We start from the raw sequence: 27,475 nt of genomic DNA on the forward strand, positions 1-27,475 counted from the left end.
CTGATGGTGTGGCTGGACGGGTGCTGAAAGACTGTGTGGATCAACTGGCCGGAATCTTCACTTGGATTTTCAACCAGTCCCTGTCCCAGGCCACTGTCCCATCCTGCCTCAAATCCTCAATCATTGTTCCAGTGCTGAAAAAATCCATCACAAACAGTCTGAATGATTTCCGCCCAGTGGCACTCACATCTGTCATGATGAAGTGCTTTGAGAAACTGGTGCGGAGTCATATCATCGCCTGCCTGCCAGCAGACCTGGACCCATTTCAATTTGCTTAAAAAGCAAAGCGATCCACGGAGGATGCTGTGGCCACAGCCTTTCATGCTGTCCTGACCCACCTGGAGCAGCAGGTGAGTTATGCCAGACTGCTCTTTGTGGACTTCAGCTCGCCATTTAACACTATCCTCCCACAACGATTGGTATCCAAACTGGTAGATCTGGGACTTCCATCACTCATGTGCAGTTGGATACTGGACTTCCTGTCTGGTCGCTCCCAGAGGGTCAGACTGGGTCCCCACACCTCCACTGCTCTCAGCCTCAACACTTGGACGCCGCAGGGTTGTGTGCTCAACACGCTCCTCTGCACCCTCTACACATATGACTGTGTCCCCACCAAGGTTATTATAGTTAATGAAAACTAAAATCAAAACTGAAACTATTATTAAAAAAACATTTTCGTAAACTGAAATAAAATAATTAACAAAACCGAAATGAAAAGCTAAAACTAAACGAAACTATTAAAGTAGCTGGAAAGACTAACTGAAATAAAATAATAATTTACTAAAATATTTTTAGTTTTTGTTTTTGAATGAATATTCTTGCCGTTAGTCTTTAACCCTTGTAAGTTTTAACTCTAAAACAGAAAGTCATCCACCACGAGCCGTCCCCACACATATTCATCCAGTGAATTGCAGCTGGTGATGGAGGGCGGCTGTTCACACAGTTCACACTGACCTAGAACTGCTGCCACATTAGTATTGCTCCACACTCACAAAAACTATATTTTTGTCTTGATGATTTTGGTCCCAAAAATCATCTGTGAATTTACTGAGAATTTTTTTTCAAGTTTAGGGTGTCTCCAATGTGTGAAATTGTTGAACTGGACTACTGAGCCATTGTTAATTTCAAAGGGACCAGACCCCTCCCCTATCCATAACTTTGATAGGCCTTTTAGCGGTTTACCTGAAAAGCCTCTTCTTTGTTCAGGCGCTGCACATTGTTGGGCATCCTTTTCTAAGTAGTAGCTTCTGTGTCTTACTTATTGAGCTAATTGAATGTGTTTCCTTAATGTATATTTCTCTTTTCCTAATATATTTATTCTCACAATATTCAGATTCAGGGCAATAAAATGCTTGAGTTTTTAAGTAGAAAATGTAACAGTGGTGCTAGGCAGAAATCAGTGATTTGGTAATTATTTCCTCATCAGAGCAATTTCATTTATGTTAACTTTTAGAATTGCTTGTGGAAACAGTTTATTTCTGTTTCTGACTACATTTAAGATATATACTGAATAAATAACCAAGTGTAATTATAAAACTGCAGATTGGAACAAGATATAAAAACAGAAGCCAGCCTTAGAACCCATCATGACCTTACTATAAATGCAAACATCCAACTGCTCCATACCTTTTCTTCTTGCATGAAATGCAAATCACTGTCTGGTATTTGATGCGTACAACAAGCTTTTAACATACCAATGCGACAACATATTAGGAGCCATGTGCTCTATGAAACACCAGTATAGCTTTTAGACCAAACATATGATATCAGCAACAGTGACTGAAGGAGTAGGCAGTGAAAATATGGTGTTAGCAACATAATGACAACAAGATCACTTCCATCAGTCTGCAAAGCGGCCCTGGAAAATTGGCCATAAATTATTGTCCAAACTGGTGCACCACACTTAGCCCGAAACCAACTATTCTTTACTCTTCAGTGCATGTCCATATATTATTCCCTATTTTTTTAAAAGTAAAGTGGTGGAGTGCAGTAATGTAGTGGAGTCCAGGACTGAACTTGGAAACCACTGGTATAGAGAACTCACTGCCATAAAGGCACAAGCTGTTCAGATCCCACATTGTACTCCTGCCTTTCTGACAATTCATTAGCTGCTTGTCCGCCTTCCTATAACCAGTTCTGTTTCTCCATTGCAGATGGTACATTTAATCTTATAAAAAAATCAATGTGTGAGGGATCAAGACATGGAAAAAGAAAGGTTTTAATCCTACCTGAGTATTTGTTCATGGCTTGCCAGCTAATATTAGCCCCATTCTGCGTGTTAGAAAGTTGGGGTCCTCCTAAAACAAAGCAAAAGACAGTTTAAATAAAACGAGAGAAAATAAAATCAAAGAGTGTTGCATTTCTCTCTTGTTTCTGGGATTGCACTGTTTAAAACTTTGTGGCTCGACAGTGCACCACGGAGACACCACAGTAGCCTATTATTTAATTCACAAACTTTAAATCACAAATGTTTAAAGTATTACTGTGGTATTTTTCTACCTTTGACTAACACCTTTATTCAGCGTATGTTGGATACAGGATAATAATAACAATAATAATAATAGAGGACTTCAATTTCTGCTTCCAAGTTTCAAATTAAATGCTTTAGCCACTTCATTGTTTCTTCTTATAGTTACCTCTTTTGCTGGGATTTGAACAAGAACCACCAGGATGGGAACCACCTGGGAATTTTAATCAGTAAATCATATACGCTAACTATCAATGGTCTTTATAATATGCCACCATACAGTATTACAGCAAAGCTGTCAGATTGAAAAAAAATAGTTTCTGTTTCATTCCTTATTATGAATGCTGTTCCATTAGGTTCTTCATGGATATGCATGTTTGACCATTCGGTTGAAATATGTGTGTCAGTTTTTAAAAAGTGACATTTTGTCTTTTTCTCTTCAGTTGTTATCTGGTCCCGTTTCTGATCTCAATGTTTTTGCATCATTGCTGCACACCCATCTTGCTGGAGTGGCTATCAGAGTTGGTCATTTCAGGTATGATCCTTGTATTTTATGCAGTACAAATCAGTTTATTTCACTTCTAATATGAGTATATACTCCTAACATATTTAGCTTATTTGATTATTTAATTATTTATTTGCTTTTGTTTATTACAGGAACAAAACACAGATTGGATTTTTGGGAGTAAATGAAAACTATGATTTCAGTCTACAAAGACCCATACTTCTAGGGCAAACTGCAGTAGTTACAGTAGTAAGTACAGCAGATGAACGCAGAATAAGACACAGCAGCTGCCACTCAAATTTTAAGAATATTATATTGATTTCTGATCCCTTGTTTTCTATTTAAAAAAAGACTTCTTTTTTTGGAAAAAACATTTCCCAGTGAAAATTACTAGTATGTAGTTCCCCATACATTCTTTCTTTTGAAATGCAAACATTTTTTAAGGTACTAAACATGGTTAAATAAGTTTCTGTTCATTAATTTTATGAACAAATATGCTTCTTAAAGGTTAGGTGGTTTTCAGTACTACCTTGTTACTAAATGTTTGAGAGGTCTTCTGAACCGTCAATATTTTCTCAGAAAGTATACTTTACAAATAAAATAAAAGCTATCCTATTGGGCATTTTTGGTATTGGACAGGAGCTGATTAACTTTAGTGAATATCTGATAAATTATAGTATATATATGTAAACATAATGTAGCAAACTTTCCAATAGCCTTAAGAACAAAAATAAATGTAATCATAAAGATATTTAGTAAAGTTGCAATATAAAACACATTCTTACAAGGTAAAAACAAATAAAATAATAATATTTCATAATCTTTCATTTCCATTGTTATTATGTAATTGATCGATCGGTTTACATCTCTTTAATTTTATATTAAAAATGTGAAAAAAGTACATACAGTATGCATTGTCCAACACAGAAAAGACCTTTGATTAAAGGTACATAGCAAATCTGAATGTAAATGAAACAGATAAGAGCTGGTGGTATATAAATAAGTATTAAGAAGATAAATCCCCTTAAAATAATAAAAACATGTACAGTGGTGTGAAAAACTATTTGCCCCCTTCCTGATTTCTTATTCTTTTGCATGTTTGTCACACAAAATGTTTCTGATCATCAAACACATTTAACCATTAGTCAAATATAACACAAGTAAACACAAAATGCAGTTTGTAAATGGTGGTTTTTATTATTTAGGGAGAAAAAAAAATCCAAACCTACATGGCCCTGTGTGAAAAAGTAATTGCCCCCTGAACCTAATAACTGGTTGGGCCACCCTTAGCAGCAATAACTGCAATCAAGCGTTTGCGATAACTTGCAATGAGTCTTTTACAGCGCTCTGGAGGAATTTTGGCCCACTCATCTTTGCAAAATTGTTGTAATTCAGCTTTATTTGAGGGTTTTCTAGCATGAACCGCCTTTTTACAATACAATACAATACAGTTTATTTTTGTATAGCCCAAAATCACACAGGAAGTGCTGCAATGGGCTTTAACAGGCCCTGCCTCTTGACAGCCCCCCAGCCTTGACTCTCTAAGAAGACAAGGAAAAACTCCCAAAAAAAACCTAGTAGGGAAAAATGGAAGAAACCTTGGGAAAGGCAGTTCAAAGAGAGACCCCTTTCCAGGTAGGTTGGGCGTGCAGTGGGTGTCAAAAGAAGGGGGTCAATACAATACAATACAGTACAGTACACAGAACAATTTCTCAATATAGTAAGAAATAATAATAATATAGTAGATGATATATCCCATAATAAGATTTGTATTTGTATAGAGTCCTGGAGACCTCATCCTTCAAGCTGCCTCCCCCATTTGGCCATTCCACAGCTGAAACAGTGCTGGGCCAGCCAATCCGATGAAAGGACCCCTCTCTCCCACGATTCCTGCGATCCTCCATCTGGGATGACTTTTCCTTAGGCAGGCAAAACAACTTGGCAGGTGGGCCATGGCACTAAGTGCCACATTTGAGTACCGAGAAGAAAAACAGAATAAGTGAGGGTTAGTATACAATTATAACTGTCATGTTACTTATGTTTAAGTGCTAATGACTAACAACAGAGATGCAGTCTGTACAGTTAATCAGCAGCTCTAGTCAGGATATGCTAAACTGAAGTAGTGAGTCTTCAGCCGGGATTTAAAAGTTATGACCGAAGGGGCATCTCTTATAGTAGCAGGCAGACCATTCCACAGTTTAAGGGCCCTGTAACTAAAAGCTCGACCCCCCCACTGTTATTTTATTAATCCTTGGAATCATAAGCAGACCGGCATCTTGAGATCTTAATGTGCGCTCTGGTTTGTAAGTCATGATAAGTTCAGACAAGTAAGCCGGACCTCGACCATTTAATGCTTTATATGTTAAAAGAAGGATTTTGAAATCTGCCCTAAACTTAACCGGGAGCCAGTGTAAGGATTTAAGAACTGGAGTTATGTGTTCGTATTTTCTTGTTCTTGTAATAATTCTCGCAGCCGCATTTTGGATTAACTGGAGGCTGTATAAAGAACAGTTTGAACATCCAGTGAACACCGCATTGCAGTAGTCAATCCTACTAGAGATAAATGCATGAATTAGTTTCTCAGAATCCTGTTTATTTAAAAAGCGCCTTAATTTCCTAACATTTTTAAGATGGAAGAAACATGTTTTGGACAACTTTGTAATATGCGCTTTAAATGACATGCTAGAGTCAAAGATAACTCCTAGATTGCGGGCTGATTCAGTAAAATTGACTGGGATTCCCATTGAGTTAAATGATGACAAAATATTATTGTGATCAGCATCATTCCCTCCAACAATTAACATCTCTGTTTTATCTGTATTTAAAGACAAGTAGTTCTTATTCATCCACTCCTTTAATTTACTAACACAACTAATTAAAGACAACATTGGAGAAACTTCATTTGATTTAAATGAAAGGTATAACTGGGTGTCATCTGCATACGAGTGAAAATTAACATTATGTTTCCTAATGATAGATCCCAGTGGAAGCATGTACAGTGAAAACAGTAAAGGTCCCAGTACTGAGCCCTGCGGGACACCATATTGAACTTCTGTGTATAATGATGGAGTACTGTCAGCACATTTCTGTACATATTGGAATCGATTTGATAAGTAAGAACTAAACCAAGCGAACACGGTGCCTGTAAGCCCAACATCATTTTCTAGCCTGTGCAGTAAGATAGAATGGTCGATGGTGTCAAATGCTGCACTTAAGTCTAACAACATAATTACCGTTGAGTTTCCTTCATCAGAGGATATCAGAATGTCATTTACAACCCGTGTTAGTGCCGTTTCTGTACTATGACCAGTGCGAAAACCAGACTGGAATTTCTCAAATAAATTGTAATGCATAAGGTGTGTCTGAAGCTGACTGGCGACTACTTTTTCTAGTATTTTAGAGAGAAACGGTAAATTTGAAATAGGCCTATAATTATTTAGTATATGTGGGTCAAGGTCTGACTTTTTAAGTAATGGTTTAATGACTGACACTTTTAGTGCATCTGGTACTGTGCCATGCAATAATGAACTATTGATAATGTTTAGGATAGGCGCTGCAAGATCATCCATTGCACTTTTTACTAGTTTTGTTGGCACTGGATCTAGGGAACAAGTAGTGGGCTTCATTTTAGAAATTAAACTTAAGACTTCCTGCTCAGTTACAGGATTAAAATTACTAAAGTGCTGAGTGCAATGTGAGACAGGGTCTGCTAAGCTAGTATTTGGTTTGTACTGTGATGCAGAGATCTGGGATCTTATATTTTTAATTTTCTCATTGAAGAAGTTAATAAAGTCTGTACTGCTAATGTCTGTTGGTATTTAAGGTTTTAAGGTCATGCCATAGCATCTCAATTGGATTCAGGTCAGGACTTTGACTAGGCCACTCCAAAGTCTTCATTTTGTTTTTCTTCAGCCATTCAGAGGTGGATTTGCTGGTGTGTTTTGGGTCATTGTCCTGTTGCAGCACCCAAGATCGCTTCAGCTTGAGTTGACGAACAGATGGCCGGACATTCTCCTTCAGGATTTTTTGGTAGACAGTAGAATTCATGGTTCCATCTATCACAGCAAGCCTTCCAGGTCCTGAAGCAGCAAAACAACCCCAGACCATCACACTACCACCACCATATTTTACTGTTGGTATGATGTTCTTTTTCTGAAATGCTGTGTTCCTTTTACGCCAGATGTAACGGGACATTTGCCTTCCAAAAAGTTCAACTTTTGTCTCATCAGTCCACAAGGTATTTTCCCAAAAGTCTTGGCAATCATTGAGATGTTTCTTAGCAAAATTGAGACGAGCCCTAATGTTCTTTTTGCTTAACAGTGGTTTGCGTCTTGGAAATCTGCCATGCAGGCCGTTTTTGCCCAGTCTCTTTCTTATGGTGGAGTCGTGAACACTGACCTTAATTGAGGCAAGTGAGGCCTGCAGTTCTTTAGACGTTGTCCTGGGGTCTTTTGTGACCTCTCGGATGAGTCGTCTCTGCGCTCTTGGGGTAATTTTGGTCGGCCGGCCACTCCTGGGAAGGTTCACCACTGTTCCATGTTTTTGCCATTTGTGGATAATGGCTCTCACTGTGGTTCGCTGGAGTCCCAAAGCTTTAGAAATGGCTTTATAACCTTTACCAGACTGATAGATCTCAATTACTTCTGTTCTCATTTGTTCCTGAATTTCTTTGGATCTTGGCATGATGTCTAGCTTTTGAGGTGCTTTTGGTCTACTTCTCTGTGTCAGGCATCTCCTATTTAAGTGATTTCTTGATTGAAACAGGTGTGGCAGTAATCAGGCCTGGGGGTGGCTACGGAAATTGAACTCAGGTGTGATACACCACAGTTAGGTTATTTTTTAACAAGGGGGCAATTACTTTTTCACACAGGGCCATGTAGGTTTGGATTTTTTTTCTCCCTAAATAATAAACACCATCATTTAAAAACTGCATTTTGTGTTTACTTGTGTTATATTTGACTAATGGTTAAATGTGTTTGATGATCAGAGACATTTTGTGTGACAAACATGCAAAAGAATAAGAAATCAGGAAGGGGGCAAATAGTTTTTCACACCACTGTATGCATCTCTACGTGCAGTTAATAATTGTCACACCTCTCGTTCATTACATACTGTATACTTGGCTAAATGACATCCCCTCACTGTAATTTTTCTCTATCTTTCTTTATTTCTTGGATGCGTTTCTCCTTTCCTTCTATTGAATGTTCATTGTTTAAATAAAGCACCTGAAAAATTGATTTCCCCTAACAGACAGAAGGCCCTTAAGCTCCATTCCCTCCCATCAATTTTGTAAAGGCATGTTAATGGAAATATGGAGTTAACTGCACTGAGAAAACACATAATACCCATAATAACAAATATGGAAGGAAGGAAATGAAATCATTCACTATGAGGATCAATTTTCTGTCAATAATATGTTAAAGAACCTCAGACAGCACGCAGTCAGTCAGAAGACGCAACTAGGCAAACTGTATTAAACCCTGAATCTAATAGAATTTTATCATGGGAATGGTGGTTAATTTCAAATTATCAGACATTGAGCAATTATATAAAATTTTGGTTGGCAGATAGGTCTATATTAACTTATTACATCTGAATACTCTGCAATTGTCCACTTACATATTTTAGAATTAGAGCACGAGTAGATTGAGTGGTTTTCTCAGAGTAACACATTGAAATAGGTAGTTTCATGATTTATATTCAAAGGCTCTTGTCACTACATCAAACTACCTTTTAATTTTGTCCTTAGCTGTCTAAGGTGTTGAAGTGGTTTCTCAAATATTTCTTTTTTTATTTTATTGATTAGATCAAAGGGAGTATATAAAAACGGTGGTTAATACTGTTCCAATACTACCTTTTGACCTAAAGTAACCAAAGTAGTTCAGTCATTGTCATTGTGAAGCGTACACTTTCTCCCTGTTTTTTATAGGGTTTTCTTGTTTCCTCATACATCTTAATAACCTATGTGTCATGACAATTGTTCATTTTTAACTGGTCCAATGTGCAAATCCTGCAATATACTGTATTATAATTCCTTCTAGCTTACTTCTTGCTTTGCACTCTGTGATGCTGAGGAATTCTGCCACCCAAACAATCTTGCCATAGAGAAAGTGGATGCAGAAAATCAGAGAATTCTTACAGAAAATCAAACAGCATTTTATATGGTACATTACACATTAAAATACATGCTGAACTGCTTTGCACAGACACTGCAAAACAAAAGACCTCATTTTACTGTACAATTTTGGTCTTATATGGAGATTATTTGGCTTTGATTATTATGTGGGAGTAAGAATTCAGAATGTAATATTTTTCCTTTCCAATAGTTCATTCATCCACTAGAAAACTTTGCCTGTCTTATATTACCATGTACAACTCATTTTTGTTTATTTTTTTAATTGCACATTGAGTTTATTCAATGTTATATTTTAGGGTGATGAAATTGTAGTGGAATGCACCTACAATACAACCAACCGCAAAAATGTTACCACAGTAAGTACCATGCTGTAGGCTTGTATCCTCTGTTTTAAGTTGTTGCTTGTCTCAATTAGCTTCACCTTCAAGTTCATCTCTCCTTACAGATGGGGCTTTCAACCACCAATGAAATGTGCCTTGCTTTTCTGATGTATTACCCCAGAAACGCTATTGCCAACTGTAACAGTGTACCAATGGTCATTTATAACTCAAGGTCAGTAAACCTCTTTTGTAATTGTGGTGTGGAAATAGTACAAAAAAAATAATTTGCTAAAACTATTTAGTATACTCAAATGTAATTTGTGCAAAAGTTTAATTGAATCTAAATCAATCTGAACTGCAAGACAATTCAGGAACATTAATGTCCTTTTAGTCTTTTTGGGTCTTCTGTAGTTCTTGAAAATAAAGAATATGTCCACAATGTGACAATAGCCTGGTCATCATTCTATAAACTTTGACTTATCTCCGTTCATGAGTTAGGAAGATTTTCATTCGTTCATTCATTCGCTGCAATAATTGCAAAAGTTGCTTCTGTTTCTGGTATATTAGATATGACTCTAATTTTCACATTTCAGTGAAGACTTAGTTACAAAGGTGTAAGAAATTAAAATAGAAGTTTGCCTTTTCAGTAAATGTTTTTTCAACTCAATCTTTCAGCATAATGAGTCAAACACCATCAAATTGGAGCAATAATTCAATTGCCTCATTCCAACAGCTGCTTAAAACAAGCACCCAAACTGTGATAGTGATCAATCTAACTGTAAGTAGATCTTTTTCCAAAACACATTCTAAATAAAATTCTCATACAACAAAAATGAACAAATTATATTATGAATCAGGAATATTTGACATAACTTTATTCTGGATTAACATTATTAAATAATTAAAGACATACTGTATGTTTTACATATAACCAAAACTGCAAAAGTTAGAAATTGCAGCACAAAATGACCAATTTCCACATGTTCAGTAATTACAAGCCCTGCATTATATGAATATACTGCATGAAACATGTAAAAAGTACTGGGCAAGGCTTAGTGGATGATACACAAAATTCCCAATAATCACGGGTCTCATAATAACTATAAATGTGCATACGCACAAAAAAATTCAGTTACATGAAACTGTGTGTAAGCAAAGTTCCACTCACTCCCTTTTACAAATCCCAGTCAACATGAATTTTAACACATGTACAAGTGCCTACAGCCCTACCCCGACTCCTCACAGAATTGCTGAATATGCCAATCAATATAAATAGCCCATTCCATGCAGAATTTTGTTAAAAGACAATGGTAAAAATATGTATAAAAAAAAAGAATTTCAAAAAAGAAGTGGTCAGATGTCAAAGTCGACATGAAAAGGCAAATAACTGAGTGTCATATGGAAGTATATTAGGGAAAAAAAAATAGGGACACCATGAAGAAAAAAAAGGTCTATGTAAAAAATTAAAGTAAAAAAGTTGATGTTAATCTTGAAATTTTTACTTCAATCTCATACTTTATTTTGTCATTAATGTAAAACATTGTAAACTTCAGTGATTAGAATACTAGGATGTATACTGTACTTGATATCATTTTTATGATGAAATGCATTAAAGAATGTATATAACATTTTATAGATAAATTGTTAACTTAATTTAAATAATATATACTGTACTGTAATAATTAAGAATGTGGCGGCACAGTGCGGTAGCAATGAGCTGGCATCCAGGGATTGTTCCTGCCTCGATGCTTGCTGGGACTGGTGCAACACAGGATGGATGTAATAGTTAAACATGTATAACGAAGATTTTTCAATGCTCCTTAAAAGCTTTGAAGAATCAGCATTCTACTTATGGCTGGTTTTACATTTATTACAAGCTTATTTTGTGGAAATTGGTTACGTGGAGACAGAAAACAGAAGGACAGGATTTGGGGTTTGGTACGTTTGACAGGCACAGTACTGCTGCAATAAATTATTCCATCCAGGGTCACACACGTCCCAGTAAGCATCTTGCGGGAGGCAGGAACAATCCCTGGATGCGGTGCCAGCTCTTTGTTACTGCTGTGCCACTATGCCGCCACATGTTCAATGCATTTCTTCATGAAAGTTATATCAAGTATACACATTACGTATCATGAATGTAATGTATTCTATGTGGTGATCACTGCCTGCACGCTCCTGTCGGTGTAAGAGAAAGTCTGTTTAAGAAGCATGTAGCGATTAATGACTGGGACGAGGAACACATAGAATAGAAAGTATTTAACATGCTACTTTAGATACGATGGGGTTTGAGAAGCTCTAGTAAATTAAACATCACTTTTAAGATGAAGTTTACGATGTTCTACTTTAATGAAAAAATAAATTATGAGATTAAAGTGGAAATTTCAAGATTTCAGTCGACATTTCAACTTTTTTCAGACAGTAGGCTGCAACTCGCCTTTTCATGGTGACTTTGATATCTGACCACTTCTTTCTTATATTGGGCACTGTGCAACTTTCTGAACTTGAACTTTTAAGTGCCTTCGTCACACTGTGCTACTCTATCAATTTTCCTTTGTTGTTTATACCACTGCTTAAGTACGTTTTTCTTTGATTCCACTTCACTTTGCTGAAATTCTTCTTTTTTATACATGCTTTTGCCATTGTCTAAATGGAAGGTGCTATTTATATTGAATTGCATATTCAAATAAACGTAATTCTGGGAGGAGTCAGAGTGGGGCTAAAGGCACATGCATGTGTGTTAAAATTCATGTTGATTGTGATTTATAAAGGGGAAGTTTGTGGAAATTTCGTTACACACAGTTTTATGCATCTGAATTTTTTTTTGTAATCAGATTTTCCAATTTTGTACACTATGTTTTAGTGAATTCTATGCACAGTGTTATACATGAGACCCCTAGTCTTATTTACACAGGTTAACTATTTAAAATGATTTCAAATAACATGTTTTAAATTTTTTTTTGCTCTCATACATGACCACAATAATAAGTAAAGAATTTAAATGTTTGGGGAATTGTGCATAGTTTTTTCATTTGCCTGACTGGTGCTTTTTCTCTGCTTAGGCTTTTACTGCTTTTAGATATACATGAATGTAGAGCGGAGTGAAATGAGAATCCCTTGATCTAATCATATGAATTTTACTTCTGTAAAAACAGCACTTTAGCATACTGGTACTTCATACTTTCTCCTTTACCCTTTTTTAGAAATCTAAAGTGCTTCATTATATGTCACAACAAAAGAATGCAATGGGTAAACATGACAGAAAATACATGATTTGGTCGAACATTGCCATATTATCTTTGCTAAACATTAGATGAGAGTTGATCATTAGAATTAGGATGATTTATTTAAGTAAAAAAAAAATCTCCTGTGGTCTTAAGCAAGTCCTTAGATGCCCATACATTCCTGAGAACATTTTTTCCAGTACTATTTCACAGAAAGCTGGGTCCCACCCACATAGCATCAGAAGCAATGCAGGAATCAAGCCTAGATGAGATGCCAGCAAACTGGAGAGCACACTTATCTTCTCAAAGAGGGTAATTCAGACATAATATGCAGATGTTTTGAGAAAAAAATTTAGCTTTCATTAAAATTTTATCTTGACTTGCCTTGACTTTTATGTCTTATATTTCCAACTGAGCATATTTTATATATCAGTCATTTGTACTGTTGTGTTCAATGATATTTAACTGCAGTTATTACTTTTTATATATTTGTTTTGTAGGCTGGAGTCAATGTGCAGGAAGGATCAATTCTTGACATGCAGCCATCTCTGGTGGCAGAATGCAAATCTATCCCCATTGGCCATGGCAATTCAGTTTTGAACAACTATTGTTCTCTACTCTATCTGATATTGTTGATTGTTGTCATATATTACCTTGAAGAAATACTTTAAAGATAATCTACTACATTGAAGTAATATGAATAAGCATACTTTCATCTGCCTGCATAACAATAAACTATAAATAAAAAATAATAGTAATAAGAGTAAAGGATGCAATAAGAAACAGTATTTTCTACAAAGCTGATGTAGCAGAATTGGAATTTACCAGAAACAATAGAGATACAGAAATATTAAATATGTTTCCAAAGGTGTGGAATACAAGTAAAGTAACATGGCCATTTCTGTCAAGAAATAAGGTGGAGAAATAACACTGCACTTACAGAAAATAAATATTTCTACATTGAGCTTTGTTGAAAATTAAAATAAAATGTAAGATATATCTAATTACCTTTGCCTCTTGTCTCTTTCTTGAGATGGTTATGGAAATTATAGTGCTAAAGGTCAATTTGCCATTTTTGGAACATCTGACCCTTCCTCGAACCTCCACCTTATCGTGGTGGAGGGGTTTGCGTGTCCCAATGATCCTAGGAGCTCTGTTGTCCGGGGCTTTATACCCCTGGTAGGGCTACCCAAGGCAAACTGGTCCTAGGTGAGGGATGAGACAAAGTGCGGTTCAACAAAACCTCCATGATGAATACAAAATTTGGACAGCATTTTCCCTCGCCCGGACGCGGGTCACCGGGTCCCCCATCTGGAGCCAGGCCTGGAGGTGGGGCTCGATGGCGAGCGCCTGGTGGCTGGGCTTGCACCCATGGGGCTCGGGCGGGCACAGCCCAAAGAGGCAACGTGGATTCCCCTTCCTATGGGCTCACCACCTATGGGAGGGGCCAAGGAGGTCGGGTGCAGTGTGAGTTGGGTAGTGGCCAAAGGCGGGGACCTTGGCGCTCCGATCCTCGGCTACAGAAGCTGGCTCTTGGGATGTGGAATGTCACCTCTCTGAAGGGGAAGGAGCCTGAGCTAGTGCGCGAGGTCGAGAGGTTCCGACTAGATATAGTCGGGCTCACCTTGACGCACAGCTTGGACTCTGGAACCAATCTCCTTGAGAGGGGCTGGACTCTGTACCACTCTAGAGTTGCTCCCGGTGAGAGGTGCCGAGCGGGTGTGGGCATACTTATTGCCCCCCGACTTGGAGCCTGTACATTGGGGTTTACCCCGGTGGACGAGAGGGTAGCCTCCCTCCGCCTTCGGGTGGGGGGACGGGTCCTAACTGTTGTTTGTGCGTATGCACCGAACAGCAGTTCGGAGTACCAACCCTTTTTGGAGTCCCTGGAGGGGGTGCTGGAGGGCACACCTTCTGGGGACTCCCTTGTACTGCTGGGAGACTTCAATGCTCACGTGGGCAATGATAGTGAGACCTGGAAGGGCGTGATTGGGAGGAATGGCCCCCCCGATCTGAACCCAAGTGGTGTTTTGTTATTGGACTTCTGTGCTCGTCACGGATTGCCCATAACGAACACCATGTTCAAGCATAGGGGTGTTCATATGTGCACTTGGCACCAGGACACCCTAGGCCTCAGTTCAATGATCGACTTTGTGGTCGTGTCGTCGGACTTGCGGCCACATGTCTTGGACACTCGGGTGAAGAGAGGGGCGGAGCTGTCAACTGATCACCACCTGGTGGTAAGTTGGCTCCGATGGTGGGGGAGGATGCCGGTCAGGCCTGGTAGGCCCAAACGTGTTGTGAGGGTCTGCTGGGAATGTCTGGCAGAGCCCCCTGTCAGAAGTAGCTTCAACTCCCACCTCCGGCAGAACTTCGACCATGTCCCGAGGGAGGTGGGGGACATTGAGTCCGAATGGGCCATGCTCCGTGCCTCTATTGTTGAGGCGGCTGACCGGAGCCGTGGCCGTAAGGTAGTCGGTGCCTGTCGTGGCGGCAATCCCCGAACCCATTGGTGGAGACCAGTGGTGAAGAATGCCGTCAAGCTGAAGAAGGAGTCCTACCGGTCCCTTTTGTCCTGCGGGACTCTGGAGGCAGCTGATAGGTACCGGCAGGCCAAGCGGAATGCGGCTTCAGTGGTTGCTGAGGCAAAAACTCGGGCATGGGAGGAGTTTGGGGAGGCCATGGAGAACGACTTTCGGACGGCTTCGAGGAGATTCTGGTCCACCGTCCGGCCTCTCAGGAGGGGGAAGCAGTGCAGTGTCAACACTGTGTATGGTAGGGATGGTGCGCTGCTGACCTCGACTCGGGACATTGTGGGTCGGTGGGGGGAGTACTTTGAAGACCTCCTCAATCCCACTAACATGCCTTCCAATGAGGAAAAGAGCCTGGGGACTCAGAGGTGGGCTCCCCCATCTCTGGAACCGAGGTCACCGAGGTGGTCAAAAAACTCCTTGGTGGCAGGGCCCCGGAGGTGGATGAGATACGCCCGGAGTTCCTCAAGGCTCTGGATGTTGTAGGGCTGTTTTGGTTGACAAGTCTCTGCAACATCGCATGGACATCAGGGACAGTGCCTCTGGATTGGCAGACTGGGGTGGTGGTCCCCCTCTTTAAGAAGGGCGACCGGAGGGTGTGTTCGAACTACAGAGGGCTCACACTCCTCAGCCTCCCTGGAAAAGTCTATTCGGGGGTTCTGGAGAGGAGGGTCCGTCAGATGGTCAAACCTCGGATTCAGGAGGAACAGTGTGGTTTTTTCGTCCTGGTCGCGGAACAGTGGACCAGCGCTACATCCTTAGCAGGGTCCCGGAGGGTGCATGGGAGTTCGCCCAACCAGTCTACATGTGTTTTGTAGACTTGGAAAAGGCGTTTGACCGTGTCCCTCAGGGAATCTTGTGGGGGGTGCTCCGAGAGTATGGGGTACCGGACCCCCTGATAAGAGCTGTTCGGTCTCTGTACGATCGGTGTCAGAGCTTGGTTCGCATTGCCGGAAGTAAGTCAAACCCGTTTCCAGTGAGAGTTGGACTCCGCCAGGGCTGCCCTTTGTCACCGATTCTGTTCATAACTTTTATGGACAGAATTTCTAGGCGCAGCCAGGGTGTTGAGGGGGTCCGGCTTGGCGGACTCAGGATTGGGTCACTGCTTTTTGCAGATAATGTTGTCCTGTTTGCTTCATCAGGCCGTGATCTTCAGCTCTCTCTGGATTGGTTCGCAGCTGAGTGTGAAGCGGCTGGGATGGGAATCAGCACCTCCAAATCCGAGACTATGGTCCTCAGCCGGAAAAAGGTGGAGTGCCCTCTCAGGGTTGGGAGCAAGATCCTGCCCCAAGTGGAGGAATTCAAGTATCTCGGGGTCTTGTTCACGAGTGAGGGAAGAATGGAGCGTGAGATCGACAGGCGGATCAGTGCGGCGTTCGCAGTGATGCGGGCTCTGCATCGGTCTGTCGTGGTGAAAAAGGAACTGAGCCATAAGGCAAAGCTCTCAATTTACCAGTCGATCTATGTTCCTACCCTCACCTATGGTCATGAGCTATGGATAGTGACCGAAAGAACGAGATCGCGAATACAAGCGGCTGAAATGAGTTTTCTCCGCAGGGTGTCTGGGCTCTCCCTTAAAGATAGGGTGAGAAGCTCAATCATCTGGGAGGGGCTCAGAGTAGAGCCGCTGCTCCTCTGCATCGAGAGGAGTCAGATGAGGTGGCTCGGGCATGTGATCAGGATGCCTCCTGGACGCCTCCCTGGTGAGGTGTTACGGGCACGTCCAACCGGGAGGAGGCCCCGGGGAAGACCCAGGACACGCTGGAGGGACTATGTCTCCCGGCTGGCCTGGGAATGCCTTGGGATTCCCCCAGAAGAGCTAGAAGAAGAGAGGGAAGTCTGGGCATCTCTGCTCAACCTGCTGCCCCCGTGACCCGACCTCGGATAAGCGGAAGAGGATGGATGGATGGATGGAACATCTGAGTAGTCTTTAGAAAACTCTTATCAAGAGTGAAAACAAAACATCACTCATTTATGTCTTCCTTAAAATGTTTTTTTTTGTTCATTAGAAGACTAATTTGTTGATAATCAGCTTCAAGAACCATAGCCACTCACATATAATCAATAAGCATTTGCAAGATCACACTGATTGGTTTTGAACACTGTGAATGAGTGTATTACATAATAATATTCTAAAACCTGCTTAATCCAATGCTGTGTCCTAAAGGGGCTACAGCCTGTCCGAGCAGCACTAAGACAGGATACAGCCCTGGACAGAGCATCGGTCCATCATAGGGCCTTCGTTCACATACACTCACATTCACCTTCATAAAAGGGCCCTTTTTTTTTCAAGAAAAGGAGAGAATGTGCAAACTCTACATGGGCAACTGTGATGATGTGGGTTTGCTGCATGCTCCCATCTTCTGTCCGGGAGCCCTTGAACCCTGCACCGTCGGTAATGTTACGGTAATGAGCTCACAGTGAGGCACAACAATGGAGCAAGGGGATGGTGTAAAAAGTGCAAAGTGCTTTTATTTAAAAGCAACAACAAAAAGAAACAGTGTTCAAATAAATAAAGTGCAGTGCCTTCCAAAATCATCATTAAATAAATAATCCATAAAAACAGTTGTGAAATGGAGGTTAATACCAATAAATTGAAAAACAAAAAATCCTTTAAAACGAGGTTAAAACAATGCTGGAAGCAGTCCTTTCAACAATCTGGTGCATCCTTCTACTTCTGCTGGCGGCTCCCCTGCTTCTTCCAAACTGGCCCCGCAACAGGGGAGACACCCTAGCTGCAGCTGACCTGCTCTGCCTGCTACGGCTGATCGGATCGCCTCACCGACCCCTGGCTCCGGTAGGCTCCTCCAAACAGGGACGTGGGTTCCACAGCAACCAGGGCGCCCACACTGGGGAATGCACATCCCAAGTCCCAACTCCCACTGCCTTCTGTGGCCTTACGCGGTCACACCCACTCTTCAAAGTAAAGTCAGTGGGAGCGACCACTACTTTTGCTCCTCAGGTGTTGGCCAAACATCCAAGCTCCCTGCTCAGCTGCACTCACTCACTCTCCTGCACCGGCTTTCTCCTGCTGCTGCTGCTGTTGCTGCTGCTTCCTGCCTGCCCAAGGTTATTATAGTTTTGCCTTTATATATTAATTTTTATTTCTATATTTTTTTACGACCTTACTTGGAAATTCAGTTTAGTTTTAGTTTTCCTTCATCGTGTATTTTTAGTTTTAGTTTAGTTTTTATTTCGCAAAAACATTTCTATTTTATTATAATTAGTAATTATGGCATGGAGCACCTACGGAGTTAGTTTTGTGTTACAATCAGACAGAACTATACACTTAACAGATTTGGTTATGAGTTTAATGTTAGTGGAAGCTTACTACACTACATGGTTTACTATCTGGTTTTGTTTTTTGTCTGATAAAAACAAGCATAATCAAAACTAGATATTGAATATGAATAATTTTACACAATTGTATAATTTTTAAAATATTTTCTCATTAAAATCACAGAGGGCTTAGCAAAAACAGGGCTCTTAGACTTGAATGAGTGTGCAGACCCCACTTAGCTGTTGTGGCACACAGCTGGGGGTGGCACCCAGCCAGGACGCCTAGGAAGACAGGAGGAGGGCTCATGCCTCCTCCATACCACGAGGGGGTGACCGCCCTGGTTGCTTTGGGGGCCACGGGTACATAGCTTGAAAGCTCAGCCCTGTAGGGACCCATGGTCACTGCCAGGGGCGCCCCCATGCCTGAAGGTTCCTGGACCCCAGTACTTCCGCCACACCCGGAAGTGCTGGGGGGAAGATGTGTGGGGACACCCAGAATGTTTCCGGGGATACAGCTGGCACTTCCGCCACACTGGGGCATGTCAGTGGGAGATTGCCGGTGCACACCTGGAGCACATCCGGGTGCAGATAAAAGGGGCTGCCTCCCTTCACAAGGAGGCTGGAATTGGGAGAGAAGGTGGACAAGGTCTCAGGAGGAGACACAGAGGCGGCCTGAAGAGAAAGGCAGTGTGGTTGACCTGGATTTTGGGGAGTCTGTGGGTTGTGGAGCACTGAACTTTGTAAACAGAACTTGTAAATAAACGTGTGGTGGTGACTTTAAACATGTCTGCCTGTCTGTGTCCGGGGCTCGTTCCACACTGTATTGAGGGAAACAAAGAACAACAAGCATGTAGTGTGAAGTTTAGGGGCAGTGAGACTTGAATAGCCTACCATAAGAACAGTAAACCCATAATGAGCAGGGCAAGAGCAGGTAATAGGAATACGGACAGGCACAAAACAATAGAGACAGCGTCTGAGATTAAGAACAATATATACATTATCTAAACCTGTTTATCCAGAGCAGGATTACAGGAAACCTGGAGCCTACCTCAGCAGGTTTGAATGTAAGGCAGGAAAACTCCCTGGTATGCAATATGTATGATATGGCTGATGTTAAGAACAAAAAGAATATGATAGTTGAAATATCTATTTTGAGAGAGAGAGAAAAACATTGAAAAAAGGGAGACAAATTTTAAAATATAATTCTGCTAATGGATTACTTTCACAATATCAGGTATTTTGAGCTATGAACTGAAAAAGATAAATGAATAAATCTAGAATAAATACAAAAACCCATTAGTATGTTTAGTTTTTCATCACTTGTCAGACTCTCTGTTTGTATTGCTTCGTTGTTAAACGATGTTTTTAAAGCAAAAGTGATTGGTCAGCAACAATATGCTGATCTTGTATGACAACCTTGTCAGTCTCTCGATCAGTGCAGTTTTATTTTCAAAAATTCGGGAGTGGTCTCCCCTCGACTTTCTTGTATACTCAGATATGGGGATGGATATTTGAGGAGTAAACCGCAAGACAATGATTATATTTTTGTATTATGTACATTAAGGAACCATCACCAACAAATCAAATTAATAATATATCGAACAATTATTATAAAAGTAATGTTGAATAAATCGGACTCTGCAGCTGCATAAATAAAAAAAAATCGTATGTGTTTAGGTAAAGTACCACTTCCGAGTGATGGATTTGGCCCAAAAGTTAATACAGATCTACAAATTGTGGTGTAACAACCACATGCCAAACTTCATCCATCTATCTAGTTGCGTTTTTGAGTTATCGTGTTTATACACACACACGTGCGCACGCACATACACACAATTCTAATAAACAGTATTTTTGGACTCTGGGTGGTCTATAACTTCAAGATTCATCAAAATATCGAGGTTGAATTTTTTTCATGATTACTATACTTTCTCAATACTTCGTATATGAGAAAGTAAAAATGATTTCTCCTGTGCGAAGTGGCAGGTGAATTGCTGTCAACAAAAAGCAGTCACCTGAGAAATAAACTGAAACGTTACTCACTCGTGCCATTCACTGGATGAATATGTGTGGGGACGGCTCGTGGTGGATGAGTTTCTCTTTTAGAGTTAAAACTTGCAAGGGTTAAAGACTAACAGCAAGAATATTCATTCAAAAACAACAACTAGAAATATTTTAGTAAATTATTATTTTATTTCAGTTAGTCTTTCCAGCTATCTTTAATAGTTTCGTTTAGTTTTAGTTTTTCATTTCGGTTTTGTTAATTATTTTATTTCAGTTTACGAAAATGTTTTTTTAATAATAGTTTCAGTTTTGATTTTAGTTTTCGTTAACTATAATAATCTTGTGCCTGCCTTTCTTCCTCTACACTCCTGCAACCTCCGTTTCTTTCTTTCATCTCTTCTTTCTCCCTTTTTAGCTGCCTTGCGCTTCTATTTATCAAGAGGATGTGGCAGCTGTAGGAAATCAGCAGCCCCAGGGAACAATCACAGATGTGGACGGTTTCTCACCTGTGCACTTAGGTGAGAAACGCCCACATCACGAATCATCCCGGGAACTGCTTCAGCCACACAACCACCACGCCCCCTCTCTAAGCCACGAGTGCAGTGATTATTTATTTTAAAAGTGGCCCTTTTAACAGGAGCTGTGGACCCGCTATACCACAGCAACATCATTCATGCACTGGGATACAAGCCTAGGACAATGAATCTGTGAAGTGTCAGGGTTTGCAGGTTTTGTGATAGTACTATTTGTAACAATTTGACATATGACATTTCATTGCATCAACTAAAAGGGAGCAGTAAAGATAAAGTATTACCAATATATAAAAATACTAATATATAAATGTTCATATTTAGATATAAGGGTGAACATATAGCAGTTTTTAACACTCAGGCAACACCCAGGAGGCAAAAAAAAGGTAACCAAAATGGCAGCTTTATTGATCTAAACTAACCTTAAGGAGCGAAAAACACAGGGGGTAGCACAAATTGGAAGACAAAACAGAATTGAAGTTGCTAGCCACCATTGACACTAATAAATGAATACACAGACATGCATTAGACATGGAGTACAATATATAACTTTCTTGTGAATAGTAATATTCCTGTTTTCCAGTTGTGGCTGTCCCTCTGTATTTCTCACCCTTTCTTATTTTTGTACATTCAACACCTCTTTAAGCTCATTGTCTCAAACATCCAGTTGATTTCCATTGGTCTGTCAGTCATTTTCTAACCCTATTAGTCTTGAGCAGGGTTGTGGGGGGTCTGCTGGAACCAGTCCCATCAAGCATAGGACACAAGGCAGGAACAAACCCTGGAGAAGGCGCTAGTCCATCGCAGGGTGAACACACACATCCACCCCAGCAACATCACTCCAATTTGGGATCGCCAGTTCATCTGACCTGCATGTCTTTGGACTATGGGAGGAAACTGGAACACAAAAAGGAAATCCAAGCTGAAAACATACAAACTCCATGCAGGAAGGACCCAGGTCTCCTTACTGCAAGACAGCAGCATTACCACTGGGCAACCATGCTGCCTGATTTCCATCAGTGCACAGGACTATCTTCAAAATTCACTTGGACGTCAGCCTGGAGAGCCCACATCTGTTCAAGGCAACCCTTTCAGACCATGCTCCTAATGACATGTGTGCATCAGTGGTGACAGGCTGACTTTTGTTAACCAATCTTTGTTGCTAAGACGCTATTCAGGATCAGTGACTGAAATACGGAACTTTGAAACACAAATACAACAACACTGGATTTTAATATTCTTTTCATGTAAATATTTTTCCCAAATTTATTTTACAAAAGGCATGCAGAATTACACCTACAGGATGGTCTGGTGTTATATTTGACTTTTAGTACCCCACATCACAGTACACCTTGCACAGTCAAAAAATATCACATATAAAAAATATCACAAATACAAAAAACTAACACGTAATGATCTGAATTATTCAAAATATCACAAATAGAGTCTCCACCAGTTGCAAGGAAAGAGAACTCTAAAGAAGGACATAAATATCATTAAGGCAATGACATAGAAAAACATAAGCAATAATCATAACACAATATTACATAAAAGATAATTACAGGATACTGGAAATCGGAACACAATTAAACTTTGCAATTTGCTATTATGGTTCATCGTATACAGCAACTAATCTTGATGTGCAATTAAGAATTAGGATAAGAAACAGAAAAATATCCCTACCATTACATTAATGACAAACAATCAAATTTATTCCAAACAGATTATGTCATACACCAGGGAAATATGTCCCGGTTTACCAATCACCACCAATAAACCATGAAAAATAATAAAGTCTAAAAATAATTCTACCGAAATCATCCAATAGACAGTGGATCTGGAAAATGAGTATAAATTAAATGTTTCCGCCTTTGTATTGGGATCCCACAAAGTCTACTGGACAATGTAAAAATGTTCCAAATTGCAGACTAAAGAGGCCAGGGTATATATGTTGAATTTGAAGTATGAATAGTTGCTGTAAATGGATCAAGCATCTTGAGCATGGGAAAGGTGCTATATAAATAAAAGTTATTATTATTATTATTATTATAGGAATAAAACCTTCTTGGTCCCTTTTTCAAGGATCTTCTAATCCAAGTCTGCGGAAACCTGTTTTTAAATGTCGAACCAAGCCCTACATACAGAAAACAATTTATATATAATCTAAAGTTAAGGATTAAAATGGAAAAAAAGGAAAAAAGTGATACACAGTACATAAAAGGAGAATAAACTGTTAACAGGCAAATATCCAACAATGCTCACACACAGACAGCATATGTGACATACACCAGCAAATAGATTCTAGAGAAAATAGGGTCAAATTTAAAGAAAGCACTAGAGATCATGTGATTCTTATAAATTTATTTTTCTTTCATGCAAATTTTTGATTGCACACCAGGACTGGTTATATGATAAACCATGTGGTGAATGGCATATAGTAGGCATTTGATGGTGTTGATATTTCCAGTATCATGTAATTATTGTCTATGTAATATTTAGTTATTATTATGGTTTATCCTCTTCTTTTATATTCATCGCTTTACAGTAATCCCTCGCTACTTCGCGGTTCACTTTTCGCGGATTCACGGCTTCGCGGGTTTTTAAATACAAGTGATTGCCCGCCTATCGCGGAAGTTATGTTCCAGACCCATCAGCAACAGGAGAAAATCCGCGATATAGAAAGACCATATAAATAAACATTTTTTTAGTTTAAGCCTTAAAATACCCATCCCACATGCTTTAAATACATGTAAACTTATAAAACACACTTTGTTAACACATATGATATGTGGATGTCGGGCTAAGGATATGAGTAACATCTCACTATTATAAAACATTTTAACTTCACGCAAGACAAGACAGTGAGACCGGAAAATTGGTGATGTACAGTACAGGCTTTTAAATTATTGACACGCAGAGCGACAACCAGCACAAAGTCCACTTCTCCTTAGCGTTCATTCAGCTCCCCACTTCTGGCGTAAGTTTAGACAGAACCTTCGATTTAGTATGGCAATGTCTCACTTTCTTATCATGCTCATCTTTGAGATGAGGTAGAGGATTGTGTTATTTTTGGGGGTCAGATGACCTTTATGATCTATTTTAGTGAATGTAGTGTATGTTTTTTAAATAGGTAGCTATCAGTGAGTTTTTTGTACCTTTTTTATGTTCCATAGTCAACATGCATGTCAGTGGCATGTGGAATGTGCTCTGGTTACATTTTCCATGATGGTATGTGTGTCACTTTGGTGGCCATGAAATGGACTCAATGCCAAATTTCATGTCCACAGTGGGCCAATTGTCAGAGTTATGGCTTGCCTTGCATGTATCAAAGCATAAGCTTTTGGATGAGTGGTGTTCAAGTTTTTTTGTGACTGACAGACAACTCTTACAATTTTATATACATAGCTTTTAACACTATAAACAATATGCTGCAAGTCAGAAAATTCTGCATCGCTTTGTGGAAAATATTCACTTCTATACTGCTGATGCTGAGTGGTATAATTTCGAATGGATTTGTCTCTCAGTGAATTGCTCAGTGATTAAAAGGCTTGCTTGGCCATACTAAATTAATGAAGACTGTAGGGCAGGTGCTTTTGTGAAGGGACCAGTTGAGTCTGCTATCTCCAAATGTGAAACTGTAAAAAAAGCAAAACTATCTGTCAGATTACAGAGTAGTAGATTTAACAAACATACTGTCATAAAATGTATTTATTTCATGCATTAATTTTCTTTATATTCTTATTTGTTATAATGTTACTTTTTTAGCAACTATGCTTTTTATTCAGAACTCACTAGAATGACCCGTTGAAACAATAACTGCTTTTTATTTATATTGAAATGTTACTTTTCATACACACAGGCAACATAAAATACCATTATGCGTGTGGTCATGCATGTAAAAGAAATAAATACTTTTCCATTTTTTTTTTATCTCAGAAAGTAACCCTGATTGGCAACTATAAATGTTTCATGCTCTTAACAGTAAGCTACAAGTTTGACAGTCCTATTAAAGAGTGTAAAATCAGACGTGATTTGCTATCGTAAGGACTCAGAATTGTAAATTTCTAAATTGTAGACACTAGCTTCCACCAAGAATCTTTTACAATTACTGTGGCAAATGTATACCATCTGTTTTTTATCATAAAATGCTCAACATTGTTATTCATAATAATATGTCAAGGTCAAGTCTGTATTTTGCATATTCGTTTGTACTTACTGTAACTGTGACCATCCAACCATTTCTTTTATGAATCCAGTTTAACACATAAAGGTGTACAAGTATGCCATTGCCTATCTCAACAGCACTGGGTGCAGTATAGGAATCATTTTTGGATAGGCTGGCAGTCCACTAAAGTACAAAAATATATTCACATATACTGAGGATATTTCAAATTTACAAATAACCTAAGATGCATATATTTGGTATATGAGAAGAAGCTAAAACACTAGGAGAAAAGATGCATAAATATGGGGTAAACATGTTAACACCAACTAGATTCAGACTATTCTGAAAACTAAATTCAAATCGCTTGAATTTTAAGGCCGCTATACTATCCAGTGATCCACCAAAGCGTCTACTATCAATAGCATTGCCATATAACTGGCATGCACAACATTTAACAATATTTCTACACTTGAGGAAAACATTGTCATACTTTTAAATGTTATCTGATATTGTGGATTAGACATGATATATCCATCCATCCATCCATTTTCCAACCCGCTGAATCTGAACACAGGGTCACGGGGGTCTGCTGGAGCCAATCCCAGCCAACACAGGGCACAAGGCAGGAAACAATCCCGGGCAGGGTGCCAACCCACCGCAGGACACACACAAACACACCCACACACCAAGCACACACTAGGGCCAATTTAGAATCGCCAATCCACCTAACCTGCATGTCTTTGGACTGTGGGAGGAAACCGGAGTGCCCGGAGGAAACCCACGCAGACACAGGGAGAACATGCAAACTCCACGCAGGGAGGACCCGGGAAGCAAACCCAGGTCCCCAGGTCTCCCAACTGCGAGGCAGCAGCGCTACCCACTGCCCCACCGTGCCGCCCCAGACATGATATATACACATCTATATTTTTATTACAAACTCATATGCTCAAGAAAAACAAAATTAAAGATAAAATTAGTTGTTAGAAGTTATGTTAAGCAAAGTCAGAAATGTTCTACATGTATAAAGTATTACAATCCCTACACATTAATGTCTGGTTGTGTCACCTTAACAAAACTTAACTTACCAAAATGTATTTTCAACAAATAGGTAACACCTTCCAAAATATACAGAAAAAACAACAACATGAAGTGCAAGTCAAGATGCCAAGTTAAAGAACCCAACAGTCTTGGATTGAGCCATGCTATTATTTCTGGTAGCCCTGGTCTTGATAGACCCAAACTGTTTAGCAGACTGATTGGGATTAAATAAAGGTCTTGAGTTTTTGCATCACAGTCTGGAGTAATACAGTGAATCTGTAAAGACAGAATGAAATAATGTTATAATTGAATCCATAAATTACACTTTCACTAGGCATTTTTTACCATTATTAAAACATAAGAATATAATACATTTTTCTGTGTTTTTTCATCATACTTGTAATGACAAATAAGTATAATCATGCAATTAAACAACAGCAATACATAATCAACAGAAAATACAGAAATAAACATTAAATATGTATCAAAGAGAAGAAGTAGAAATGACAAACTTCAGTAACTGTGCTATTTATATTATGAGTGGTTGGAATTTGGCTATATTGATGAACTGGGCTGTTTCCACAGTGCAGTTATCATAGACGATATGATGCAGTTAGTATGTGCACAAGATGGATCTGTAGAAGTTAGTGACAATCCAGTGGCATTGATGAACTTTCCTTTGGTTTCTCAAAAATTTTTGAACTTACTGTGTTAAATGAGACATGATGTAATGAGGGACATTGATAAGTGCTTTGCCGAAGTCTTGAAATAACTCTAATTGTTGTGAACAAATAAAAAAGCATCCCACATCACGTGTCTAGTTTAATAAAACCAGCTTTACTAAAAGCACTGGATAATCGTTATGTTGACAAAACATTATCTGTGTTTCTTCTCATTAAGTTTCCAAATATTCCCTTTTTTATCTGTTACCTGAAAGACTTTATTGTATCTGCCTATAATTCACTATTACAGTCAGTTACTCAGTTCATAGATTTTCATATTGCATGCTTTGTCAAACAGTTGCACTCATATGTCAAGGATTCTGTAGATTTGATGTGATACATATCCTTGTAAGCCTTGCTTTTTTTTCAAAGACAAAAAAGTCTTTACAGTATTTGCTAACATTCCTTAATCACACATGTCTGCAGTGGTCCAAACTACTTTACTGCTACTCTGTAATTACTAAATAGATTTCATTGAATTTTATTATGATCCACTTCTCTATCTTACAGACAACACAAAACAATAGCTATTGTGGCCACTCTTAGTCCAAGTA

At 39.4% G+C, this 27,475-nt stretch overlaps 1 protein-coding gene across 1 annotated transcript in view; it reads left to right on the forward strand.

Annotated features, from left to right (window-relative positions):
- Nucleotides 1-13,651, forward strand: part of LOC114658003 (DBH-like monooxygenase protein 2 homolog) — a 63,721-nt gene extending 50,070 nt beyond the window's left edge. The window contains exons 9-14 of the mRNA XM_028810020.2: nt 2,911-3,002; nt 3,125-3,221; nt 9,405-9,464; nt 9,554-9,660; nt 10,104-10,206; nt 13,153-13,651. Coding sequence (XP_028665853.1) covers nt 2,911-3,002; nt 3,125-3,221; nt 9,405-9,464; nt 9,554-9,660; nt 10,104-10,206; nt 13,153-13,323 — 630 coding nt within the window. The 3' untranslated portion in view covers nt 13,324-13,651. The remainder of the gene's footprint in view (nt 1-2,910; nt 3,003-3,124; nt 3,222-9,404; nt 9,465-9,553; nt 9,661-10,103; nt 10,207-13,152) is intronic.
- Nucleotides 13,652-27,475: the final 13,824 nt, after the last annotated feature.

This window comes from Erpetoichthys calabaricus, chromosome 9, assembly GCF_900747795.2.
Source record: "Erpetoichthys calabaricus chromosome 9, fErpCal1.3, whole genome shotgun sequence".
NCBI classification, from domain to species: domain Eukaryota; kingdom Metazoa; phylum Chordata; class Cladistia; order Polypteriformes; family Polypteridae; genus Erpetoichthys; species Erpetoichthys calabaricus.